The sequence below is a fragment of the Rattus rattus genome, chromosome 1 (genome assembly GCF_011064425.1).
Source record: "Rattus rattus isolate New Zealand chromosome 1, Rrattus_CSIRO_v1, whole genome shotgun sequence".
NCBI classification, from domain to species: domain Eukaryota; kingdom Metazoa; phylum Chordata; class Mammalia; order Rodentia; family Muridae; genus Rattus; species Rattus rattus.
Genome location: NC_046154.1, coordinates 108032329 through 108044458, shown reverse-complemented (window position 1 = coordinate 108044458; position 12130 = coordinate 108032329). Strand labels below are relative to the sequence as shown.

Below are 12130 nucleotides of genomic sequence, written 5' to 3'. Positions count from 1 at the left end.
CTCAAATGTCCCTCTATTCTGTCTCTCTCCATATGTTCTCCCCCTGCCTACATGGTCCTCTCATGCCTGTCCCCTGCCCCACCTTAGTCCACCCACAAAATCTGTTTTATCTCCTCCCCTCCCAGGGAGATTCATGCAGCACCACCACCCCAGACCCTTCTTCTATACCTAACCTCTTTAGGTCTACAGATTGTATCTTGGTTATCATTTGCTTAATGGCTAATATCCACATATAGGCCAATACATACCATGTTTATAAAACATACCATGTTTGTCTTTCTGTGTCTGGGTTTCCTTACTCAGGATTTTTTTTCTAGTTCCATCCATTTGCTTGCAAATTTCATGATGTTTTTTTTAAGCTGAGAAATACTCCATTGTGTAAATGTACCACATTTTCTTTATCCACTCTTCTGTTGTTTCCAATTTCTAGCTATTACGAATAGAGTAGCAATGAACATGGTTGAGCAAGTGCCTCCATAGTAGGATGTAGAGTCCTTTTGTGTATACACCTAGGAGTGGTATACCTGGATCTTGAGGTAGGTGGATTCCTATCTTTCTGTGGAACCACTCTCTTTATTTCTACGGTGGCTATATGAGTTCGCACTCCCTCAGCAATGGATGACTGTTTCCTTTATTCCATATCCTTAGCAGCATGAGCTATCAACTTATGTTATTGATTTTAGCCATTTGAGATGTGTGAGATGGAATCTCAAAATAGTTTTGATTTGCATTTCCCTGGTGGCAAGGGAGTTGAACATTTCTTTAAATGTTTCTCAGCCTCTTTTGAGAATTCTGTTTAGATTTGTACCATCTTTTAATTGGAACTTGGGTTCTTATGTCTAGTTTCTTGACTTCTGTTTTATATTTTGCATATTAGTCCTCTATGGGATGTGGAGTTGGTAAAAAGTCTTTTCCCATTCTGTGGGCTACTGTTCTGTCCAAATGACAGTGCCCTTTGCCTTAGGGAAGCTTTTCAGTTTCAGGAGATCCCACTTATTAATAATTGTCTATCTTAGTGCTTGCAGTAATGCTGTTCTGTTCAGAAAGTCTTCTTCTGTGCCAATGCATTCAAGAATATTCGCCACTTGCTCTACTATTGGGTAACATTGTTTTAAATGAAAAACTCTAGCCACTTTGTTTTATTCTTTCATTTAATCATGATTTCAGTAGCTGAAGGGGCTACCTTCTCTACTAAACAGTAAAGGCACAATTCACTTTAAAATATTAGAAATGCCATGCAAATTTAACAGTACTGAGTACTTTTATTATACAGACTTTAATAGCTTCAGCTGTAACGAGACTAAACTTAGCACAGTGGATTGCTTTCAATTGTATATTCTTCCTTTTTAACATATTATGGAACAAAAACCATAATTCCATGCACCAATGGTCTTTCCTCTAAAGGTGCCAGAGCCTGAGATAAGGGTCCGTCTGAAGGAAGCAGCACTTGGATGTTTTTTAGTCCCACTTGGATGTTTTTCTCCTCATGTACCGATGCCCTTCACTGTCAATGGCTTCATAGAGGTCCTTTTTGTTCTCTTGCGTTGCATGCAGATAACCAATGTAAGCCACACAGAGTGAAAGGGCTACCAATCCAAAAGCCATCACAGGTTTGTTCTGCCAAAGAAAGAAAAGGGTAGCATGACAAGTCGAAGGGCAGCACGTTCAATCATTTGATTTGTTACAATCATTTATCCAATCAGCTTAACTGTGGAGTAATTTACAGGTGATGTAAGAGTCTTGCTTCTCATATCCAGCCTTCTCTCTGTGGCCTGGACAGCTTAGGCTTCCACTCTAGGAAGGTAAGAGGCCACTGAGGAGGGAGGCATGGAGCTGTTCTGGAGCTGTTACCTCTCTGAGCTGCAGCTGTGACTTAGTTTACTTAATTAGAACTTGAGGGGTGTAGTACACATGCCATTTCTCTTGCTCAGCACATGGGCAATGGTCACAGAAATCTTTCATAATTATGTAATGCACACCAATGAAAACATATACCCTGCTTTGGGAACCTACACTATTCAAGAAATTTAGCAATTGAAACAGATACTATGCTGTTTTAATTACCTTGAAGTATTGCTGGAAGACTCAAGACTCTTAAAATCAAAGTGATAAAGTGTAGAGATACTGCAAGATACTGCTTCAAGGATACTGGCAAGAATATTTATGTTGGGCTAGGACAAAGAAGTAGGCTCAGGAAAGAATTTGAAATCGGGCCTTAGCAATTGCTGGGGTCATGTTACAGTGCTGTGTAAGTGTCTTTTTTTTTTTCCTTTAATCCCTACTCATTCACTCACTCCCTCGAGACCCTGTTGACTGACAGAGCTAGCTTAGTCAATATAGCGTTGAATTAAAGGGATGGAAAGTTTCAAGAGAAGTACTTGTCTATCTTTGCAATCCCTGTAAATATATAAACCAGACATGCCTACCTTTGTACATGTTTATACTCACTAAATTGGCTTTTCCTTGTATGGTGCACATGTGTGGTAGCAATACAAATAGTAGTTCTCCCTCCATGCCTCCTATATTAAACACCCTTGCCCAAGGAGGAAGCATTCCTAGAACCTTAGTAAATACCTAAAACCATAGATGGTACCAGACCCTTATACAGTATGCACTATGGGTTTCTTATAACTCTTGTCTATGATAAAGTTTGATTTATAAACTAAAGACAATGCATAACTGACAATAATAAAATAGAACAATTATAAGAACATAAGTAATTATATGTTCTTTTCCTCTTTGGTCAAAACAAATATTAATATTTGGGGGTCATGGTTGATACAGAACCTGAAAAGAAATAAACAAGGAGAAACTACTATTAGTTTTTTCAAAGCTTAATCTCAAAACAAGTGTCAATTTTTTTTTTCATCCAGATAAACATCTAAGAAAGGCTACAAGCTCAGAGCAGTTTAAATTTGCACTGTGAAATGGCTTCAACAACTGAAATTACATGATAGTCAAGGACTTTTAAATACTTTAATGATTTAAGTTGTTTAACCTTAAAACAATTTATAGTCACGACTATTACTAAAATTTATATCAAGTATGAAATAATTCAGTATCATATTTAAATTTTATTTTGTTTATTTTTATAAGTAGAATTTATATTTAAAAATAAAATTCATTAAATGAAATATCTTCACTAGTTTGCAACACCAATAGAAATAATTTACCTACTTATGTAACAGTATATAAATACATGTCTTGGAGTGTTCTATGTGAAAAAGCATTTAGAATTTCCCTTTACCGTCTAAGACAGGGTCTCAGTTGTAGCCCCAAGCTGGCCTCTAACCCTGATTATCCTCCTGCCTTTTCTCCCAAGAGCTGGGATTACAGATATGAGCCACCATGACCAGCTTAGGGGTCTTCATAGTTGAATAAAAGTTCCTCCCTGTAAACAAGCACTACAGGAAAGTGAACAAGTCTCCTGGATGTGTTTCTTACAGGTTTAATGAAGAGCTCAGGATTCACAGCTCGAAACAAGGTTGTTGTGTGCGTCCCTCGGAGGCCTGGGTTTTCAAAGTTTCTCTCTTTTGGTGGTTCTTTTTTAACTGTTGGAGGATCCGGTGCTGAAGACATCTTGACTACTGAAGATTATTACCTAAAAACAACATGTATATTTTTTTCTTTGTACTTATTTTTTTAAAAAAATCTCTTTTGTTTATTTGAGACAAAGTCTTGCTATGCAGCCTTGGCTGGCCTAGAACTCCCTACTAGACCCTGTCACCCTTGAACTCACAGAGACCTGCAGAGGGGAGTAGCCCCACTGGTGGTTTTTGGTTCTTCCTGAGGCACAGGAGGGGAAGAGCTTCAGCAGGGATAAGACTTGGTCCTGCAAGGTTTTTAGGGTTGCTGTACAGTAATAAAACATTTACCAGCCTCAAGCCTAAATCCCTTTGCTGAGGTAGCTAACCTTGCTGGTCTGAGTTCCTCTGAGGCCAGAAACTATTTAGCATCTCATCATAAAACAGCAGGGGATTCAGTGAGAAGATTTATTGCTGGTGCTCTTTTCTCTGGTGAATTAGCCAGAAGCCTCTCCAGATAAACCGGTTAACACTTGGTGAACCAGAGAGGAAGGAAAGGAAAAGAATGAAAATGTTGTATACAGGCAAAGATGCACAGACACATACACAAGCATTCATACATCCACACTCTGGCCAGGCCTGACCATCTGTCACAATCAACTCCACAGTATTCATGCATGCTTACACACATACACACATACCCTACACACAAACATACATACAAGTGTGGGTGGATGGATGGATGGATGGATGGATAGATGGATAGGACAAAGTTCCCCAAGCCAAACCATTCAACCAACCACCAATTTTCTTTTCTCTGTTCTTTTTTTATACCTTCTTAGATAAAAAGTTCTTTAGAAAATAACCTCAAAGATAAAATGTTACATCAAATGGGAGTTACACAGGATGTTGATATTAAGTTCAAAGCAGTGTTTCATCATAACATACTCATTAAAAGTTCAAAGCAACAGTTTTACCTGTGACTTTATCCTTGGGCCTAAATGTTTCTCCTTGAACACAAAATTGTCCCAAGTCTATTCCTCTTATTAGTGTGATTATGAAAGCTCGCGATTATTTCTTGTTATGCTGACTTTACTTTCTATTCTGAGGAGCTGGCACATTCTATTATTGATTCTTACTTTACTACATCTTTCTAGCAATTAAGGGCATCTCTAAAAACTTCCTTCTTAAAGTTACTTGAATCAAATCAGGAATTCTATAGACTTATTATTTATTTGTCTAGATAGCATCACTACAAGACAGTACATCTTGATTGTTCTGCAGAGATCTGCTCAAAGGTGATACCTAGTGATTGTTATATTTAATAGTAACAGGAAAAGCATATTAATAGCAGGAATCTTTCCTAAAATGAACTTCTTGGGGGCCTTGCCTATCGGAGCAAATTCGTCATGGATTTTAATCTAAGGCAGATTCATCTCAGGAAGATCACCTGCTCTTTATTAGCTTCTCTAATGATGGCTCCTGACAGAGACCTGCCTCCTCTGGGAATAAACATGTGCTCCATCAGGCTGGACCCAAAGCTCTTAAAATATCAACAAACAACAAACAAACAAACACTCTTTAACCCTAGATGTGCTCCATGAACCAAAGCCACTTGTTTCCTTTTATTCTTGGTTGTGAGCCTACCCTTTAATGGCTGAGCCATCTCTCCAGCTCCACTTGTTTCCTTTTAAATGGTGCTTTAGGCCCTGCTGGGTAAAATGACTCTTCCCATCTCTGTTTCCATTCCTTCTCTGACTCCTTCCCCCTCCCGTGTCCTCTCCTTCCTCTGGAAATGCAGGTGAAGATGTAGTTACACAGTAGTCAGGGCTAAGTCAGAGAACAGAATATCACCACCATTCCTTCCTCATTTCTGCCATTTTTACTTCCCCCTCACCACCACCCCTTGCATAGCAGTTCCTTTCTTAATATCTCCTCCAACCACTTCAGCCCACTCATGTTCCTCTCAGCCTCTCTGCTGTCATTCATGACCCTGAAGCCCTCCCCTGTCCAAACAGTGAGAAAGGGCAGCCATTTCTACCTGTTCTCAGTCCAGCTGGCACCCTCTGATGAGGAAAGGACCTACAACCTCCTTAATCTAAACACTTCTTCTCTATCCAGTTAAACCCAAAGGTGTCTTTTGTCTTCTGGTTCTTCTTTTCTTCCAGGTATTGTTCCTGCCACACAATGCAGGGAAGTAGAGAAAGCAAAGCCCCACAGACTCAAGTTAACCACAACAGGAGAAAGGCTGCAACTTCATACGCAGTAAATGTTATGAGGATTTAAACATTCGTGCTTGGGTACTGGTGCTTCGTACAAGCATTCTTGGTCATTAACTCTTCTATTTCACAGAAATGAAAAGCAATGTTTTTACAACGTTACAGTTATGGAGAAAACTAGGTGCTCAGTTTTTTGTTTTTTGTTTTTTTAAATACTTTAACTGCAGCAATCACTAAATATTCACTACCAGCACTTAACTTAGTGCTGGGAACATCAGCTTACAAGGAAAAAAATTCCTCGTACATCTGTCAAGTAAAGGTTGTTCCCTCGTTGGTTTTCCACATATGCTACAGTTATTACTGCCAACTCCTCTTGGCCCATAATTCCAGACTTTTGGATTCCACCTTAGAACAGTGTGGGGGTTCACTAACTCTTAAGAGTTAACTGTTCCCTGTAGCCAATCTTTATTATTTTTTTTCAATGAAAATTCGTATCACTTTATTTCTCTGACGTACAATTGAGTAGTCCCTTTTACAATCCAAACATACTGCTTGAGGTATTTATAAGTCCTTCAGTAGTAAACTTTGGCAAATAATGGGAAAATGTTGAATACACTGTGATACAAGCTACTGATTCAGCAAAATATATTTAAACATATATCATATATACATATATGCATATGAAGCTCACTTTTATTTTAAAGCCCTCTAAAAAATAAAAATATCGTAATTTTACTTTGTGTGCTTTATTAATTTGGGGAAAGGGAAGGTGAACCACATTGGCCTTGAACTCCTGATTCTCCTGCCTCTACTTCTCAAGTGCTAGAGTAGATAAGAATTCTAGCGTTTTTGGTTTCTTTAAAGACAACACAGAAATATAAGAATGTTCTTTCACTCCTGGGTGTGGGATGTGGGCTCCTTCAGACCACCCACAGCAGCTGACTACGATTTGCCTCCTGCTCTAGCAGAGGCGTGGTTTTGCCGGGCTGCAGACGCTTTCTCTTTGTGTGAAGTTTGGAACTCTGGGAACTTTTCAGAGGGTGTATAAATGTGAGGGCCCCACGAGGGATGGTTAGTGGTTATTGGCTGTTCAGGAGGGTTGGTTGGTTATTGTTTGTTGTGATCAAAGAAGAAACAAAAGGGAAAAAATTAGACCGGATAGAAGTGGCGCCCAACACTGGGGGCTCAATTTTTTTCTTTATTCCACCTTAGGACGGTAGCTGGTCTTTACTACTCTGTGGGTTCTCTTTGCCACCCTTTATCCACCCCCCGCCCTTGACCTCCCAACACTAGGTGAGAGAGAAAGGCTAGAGGTGGGAAGGAAAGAAATGGGGGGGGGTCCCTGAATTTAATTTCTTTCCTTTTGCTTCTTTGAGCATGAGTGCTAATAAATCACAACCAATGCCCCCTGAATGACCACCACCACCCCACCCCTGTCTACCTTCTAGGGTCCTAGCAGTTATACACCCTCTCTGAGAAGTTCCCAGAGTTCCATACTTCACACAGTTGCAGAAACTGTCTGCAGCTGGCACGAGAGTTAGAGCAACGAGGCAAATCATAGTCAGTTGCTGTGAACTATCTGAAGCAGCCCTGTATTGTGGGATTAAAACAAAAGCACCGGAATTGTCACTACACTGGGGTTACTAATTTCACGTGAAATTCTGCTTCAAGCCCTTTGTCTGGAGCGACAGTCTGTACAGTTATTCCCTAGATTACAGGATAATGGTGTGAGTTAAAACACAGTGCTGTCCTGGGCCATTTCAGGAGCCACCCAGAGGCAGAGGACAGAGCTCCAAGTGGGCCCGAGTCATAGAAGCCATCTGTTCTCCAGTGACCATTCTGGGGTTTCAAGTAACACTTAACTGAGATACAAGGACTCAAAAACAGCTCTTAGCTTATAAAACTAAGTTCTGGCTGGGCATGCAGTACATACCTACAGTCCTAGCACTTGGAAAAGTGAGGCAGAAGGACTAAGTTCAAAGCTAGCCTCGGCTACATAGCAAGATCCAGTCTCAAGAACAAAGCAAAACAACCATTTAAGTTTCAAAGGTGGGGTATGAGTCAGCAGAATACTTGTCAAACATGGGACAGTCTCTGCAGTTCAATAATGTTTCATAATTAGATGACCTTCTAGGACCTAGTCCAGTGTTGAGAAATAAATATTTACCCCAAACTAAGTAAATCACAGATCTATAGATTACTATTTGTAGCCAATCTTTAAACCAGCAGGTCTCAACCTGTGGGTCATGACCCCTTGGGATTAAATAACCCTTTCACAGAGGTATCTGAGACCACTGGAAAGTAGAGATGTTTATATTATGATTCACAACAGAAGCAAAGTTAGTTATGAAGCAGCAACAAAAGTAATTTTATGGCCGAGGGTCACCACAACAAGAGGAATTTGTTTTAAAGGGCCACAGCATTAGGACGGGTGAGAACTACCACTTTAGAACCTTACCTTGGGACACCAGTGATGGCAAGCAACTGAGGGCAGAACCCATTCAAATACCTCACTGAATAGTCTTCCTGTAGGTGAAGCTTGAAGCTCTCACAAGAACTATCCCTGCTTTCTACCATTCATATGCAGACAGCTTTATAGACCACTGGATCTCAGCAACCATGTGAATGGTGGTGAAAGTGCTCGTCATTTTTCCTCCTCTAAAATCTGAGTTTTCCCAAGCCTGGTTTAAAAAGTAAATTTTCATTGTGTGAATTAAACTTGATTTGAAGCCTACTACTTAAAAAAAAAGAGGAGTGGTTAGAGCATTGACTGCTCTTCCAGAGGTCCTGAGTTCAATTCTCAGCAACCACATGGTGACTCACAACCATCTGTAATGGGATCTGATGCCCTCTTCTGGTGTGTCTGAAGACAGTGTATAAAATAATATATATAATCAACACACACATATGTAAAATAAATAGGTAATATATAATATATATATATACATAGACATATACAAAATAAATAAATCTTAGAGACAAAGAAGCAAAGAAAGGACAAAGAGTTTTTCATGTAAGAGAAAGTCCTGGTCTGTTTCTTTGCTCCACAGAACTTTGTATGTGTAGCTAGGATGGAGATTTAAGACTTACTAGTTTAAGAAGTAGGAAGAATGTAAAGTCTTGGTTGGTTCTTCACATCTGAATTACCAGCACTGTGTGGGAAAACAAACCTCCACTTCAACAAGAGGACTTATAATCTAGGAGAAGCTCATTGGCTATTTTCAATGAGTCTAGAACTAAACCTAAGTTCCATTCCAAAAAACTGCAGAACTAACCACAAGTTCAGGGCACGGCGATAACTTACCCGGACACTACCACTTGCATGAAATGTTACTTCCAGGTTAAGCTTCCATCTGAACATTCTAAACCTTCCCATCGCTCTCTTCAGTGTCTGCCCTTTTGTTGTTGCTGTTTGTCACTAAAGTAACTTGCTCTTATTTATCTGCATATATTGTTAATCAACCTCTCATTATACCTTCCTTATGTTAAAAGATATGCACATACAGTGGGGGTGATGTGAAACTGTCGGTGCACTACTCTTAAATAATTTGGTGATTAACCCATGTGTGCACCTGTTTGCAAAATATTAAATTAGGCCCTGTTAGCTTTATGATCTGTCCAGGTGCCTGCATTTTTGTCTTCCTTTCTCATCATTCACTTCTTTCTTATCTATTATTGATCAAGACCATGGGTGCTCATGCCATGAACAGAATTTCTCATTCTTGTTTATAAAGATTTATACTAAGCAACACTTACTTCATATGCTGCTCTCTAACAGAATGTATTTTATTTTGTTCCTTTTCTTCCTTGTGAGGGAAATGGGTCTACCTCAAGACAAAAGAATGGGCTTGTGAATTATGACACAATATGGAAGTCCAAGCTAAAAAGGACAGTCATCTTTTGGTGTGTGGGTTTTGTTTTCTCCTCTACTATACCAAAATTATTGTTTAGGGGGATGATCCACAATATATTTGGCAACTAACATTTGAAAGTTCACTAGTTAGGCTGGAGAGAAGGCCCAGCAGTTAAGAGTATTTGTTTCCCTCGTAGAAGACTAGGGCCAGTTCCTAGAGTCCGTGTGGTGGCTACAACTGCCGGTAACTGTAGCTCCTGGAGTCCAATACTCTCTCCTGGCCTCCATGGGTACCAGACAAGCACATGGTACATACATATACATACACACAAACACTTATTCACATGAAATAAGCGCCAGACCCCATTCTTCCCTGAGGGACTATTAGCAGGTAACTAATGAGGAAGTGTCATTTTCCTTAGTGGAGAAGTTGATGTTGCTCTGGTAAATAATTTTAGACAGACAGACAGACAGACAGAGGAGAGAGTGAGCGCCTATTGGGAAGAAGGGGTCCATTGGGTGGATATGTGAGCAATGAGGGAAAAAACACCAAAACTTATTATATAAATACTTGATAACTGCCAAACAATATATTTTTAATCACTAGAGGTGCTGAGGACCTGCATTGATCCCCAGCATGCACATAAAAACCTGCCTGCAGTGTGTGTTTGTAGCCCTACTTCTGGGGAGAGGGAGGCAGGCTCATCTCTGGGCTCACTGACCGGTCAGCTCCTTGGGATCAGTAAGTCCCAGGTCCCAGTGAGAAAGTCTGTCTCTGAAAAGAAAGTAGGTGGGCCTTGAGGAACAACATCAGGTTGACCTCTGGCTTCTACATATTCTACATACATACTTCCCATGTGTGCATGAATGAACTGCCCATGCTGTACACACAAAATTCACTAGAACAAGACTGGCTTGGCTACCTACACTACACTGTATGCGAAAGTATGAAGATACAAACAATATGAGAATTGCTTTAGGAAAATTAATCTATTTTCAAATATATAGAGAATTGCCTCAAATAGACAAAAGATTTCAGGGAGAGTATAAATGTTCTTGTTATTGTGTTTCACATATTACACTCTTTTAGTGCTTAAGAAAGTAACTTCAAGTCTGGAGTAGGACACCTTCAATAGTTTAAATTAATATGAACAACTCTGAGAAAAGTCAGTGGACTTTATGGCTTGAGGAAAGGAGGCATATACTTAACCTCAACTCTGGTACTTCTTAAGTGAATTTCTGTCTCTGTCTCGGTCTCTGTCTCTCTCTCTGGAGTAAGTGACAACTCCGATTCCACTTAATAAAAGGAGTAGTATTACAGACTACAATATTATAGATGTGTAGTTAACATCCTTAAAAGGAAAGATGTTAATGAAATAGTGGTCATCCTACAGATAGTCCAAACTTCCTACCCTCGATGTCCAGTTCTTCCGATTGTAGTGGACTCCCATTCTATCTCCTCAGCATCTTTTTCCAAAATTTATTTCTGAGGAAAGTATTTTTGCATTGATAAAGTTTTACAAGATGTAGCTCCTGTAAGATAAGCCCAGCACTAGAGAGACAGAAGCAGGCGGACCTCGGAGTTTCAGGCTAGCCTGGTCTACAGTGAGTTCCAGGACAGCCAGCTGTACACAGAAAACCCTGTCTTGCAGGGAAGGAGGGAGGAGATGGGGGGGGTGTTATGAGATCGCTTAGATTTTTAAAAATGAACTCTATCCGTTTTACTGTAAAATATAACTTTTAAAAGAAAAACATCTGGTAATTTACCCTACATTGGGGAAAGGGTGTCAGTGTGGCAGGTACCTGAAGGCTGTAAAGCTTTGCAGACCGTGGTCGGACACCAAGGTTCCTACGGAGCTCAATATAAATCTTCTTTATAAACAAGTATGAAGGCAGGCTGCGAGGCTGTGGTCTACCCCGCTGCGCAAGGTGGAGAGCTGACTATAACCCAAGTGCCTTCGAAGCTTCCATAAATAAGGTCAATTAAGTCTGAATATTCGACTGCCAGCAACCTACCTTAGCATCTCCTGCAAACCACAACCCGCCCCTGCGAGAGCCGGCGGAGCCTAACCTTGGGCAACTGCAAAGCTAAGGAAGTTTCCCTGTCGGGCGCCGCTAAACACAGAGACTCCCGGCGTCCCTTGCGAACGCCTCCTGCCGCGCTCCCCTTCCGGTTCGCCCGGTGCGCTCCTTCTAATGCGCGCTCCCACAGGTGCGTTCCCACGAGTCGCGTGCCCTCCCTTGCGTTCCCGCAGGTGAGCTCCCACTAGCGCGCCGTCCCTCCAGTCCACTCCTACTGGAGCGCTCCCTCTAGTGCGCGTTCCTTCCCTTGCGCTCCTGCTAGGTGCGCTCTCTCCGTACCACAGGCCACAGGCTTCTGGAAAGGCCGCACCACAGCGCCACCTATGCTCCGGAGGCCGCAGAGCAGGGGTCCGGGCCGACCCAGAACTCTGCAGGAGCCCTGGCTTTGGAACCCCCAGAAGCAGTCTGGTTTGCTCTCTTGAGGCTTTTGACTTTCAGCCTCTCACATTCAA

General features: G+C 41.0%; 1 protein-coding gene across 3 annotated transcripts; it reads right to left on the bottom strand.

The window, feature by feature from the left end:
- Nucleotides 1-1137: 1137 nt before the first annotated feature.
- On the bottom strand, nt 1138-11885 carry Smim8 (small integral membrane protein 8). Of its 3 annotated transcripts, XM_032904549.1 has the most exons (4): nt 11613-11885; nt 8834-8895; nt 3445-3601; nt 1138-1617 (listed from the first exon to the last, which is right to left on the bottom strand). In XM_032904549.1, exons 3-4 carry the CDS (start codon nt 3577-3579, stop codon nt 1459-1461), a joined length of 294 nt encoding a protein of 97 aa, XP_032760440.1. In that variant the 5' UTR covers nt 3580-3601; nt 8834-8895; nt 11613-11885; the 3' UTR covers nt 1138-1458. The 3 variants fall into 3 exon arrangements, with proteins under 3 accessions (XP_032760440.1, XP_032760431.1, XP_032760422.1); XM_032904540.1 differs by lacking the exon at nt 8834-8895 and having other exon boundaries at nt 11400-11884; XM_032904531.1 differs by lacking the exon at nt 8834-8895 and having other exon boundaries at nt 11613-11878.
- Between the last annotated feature and the right edge of the window lie 245 nt (nt 11886-12130).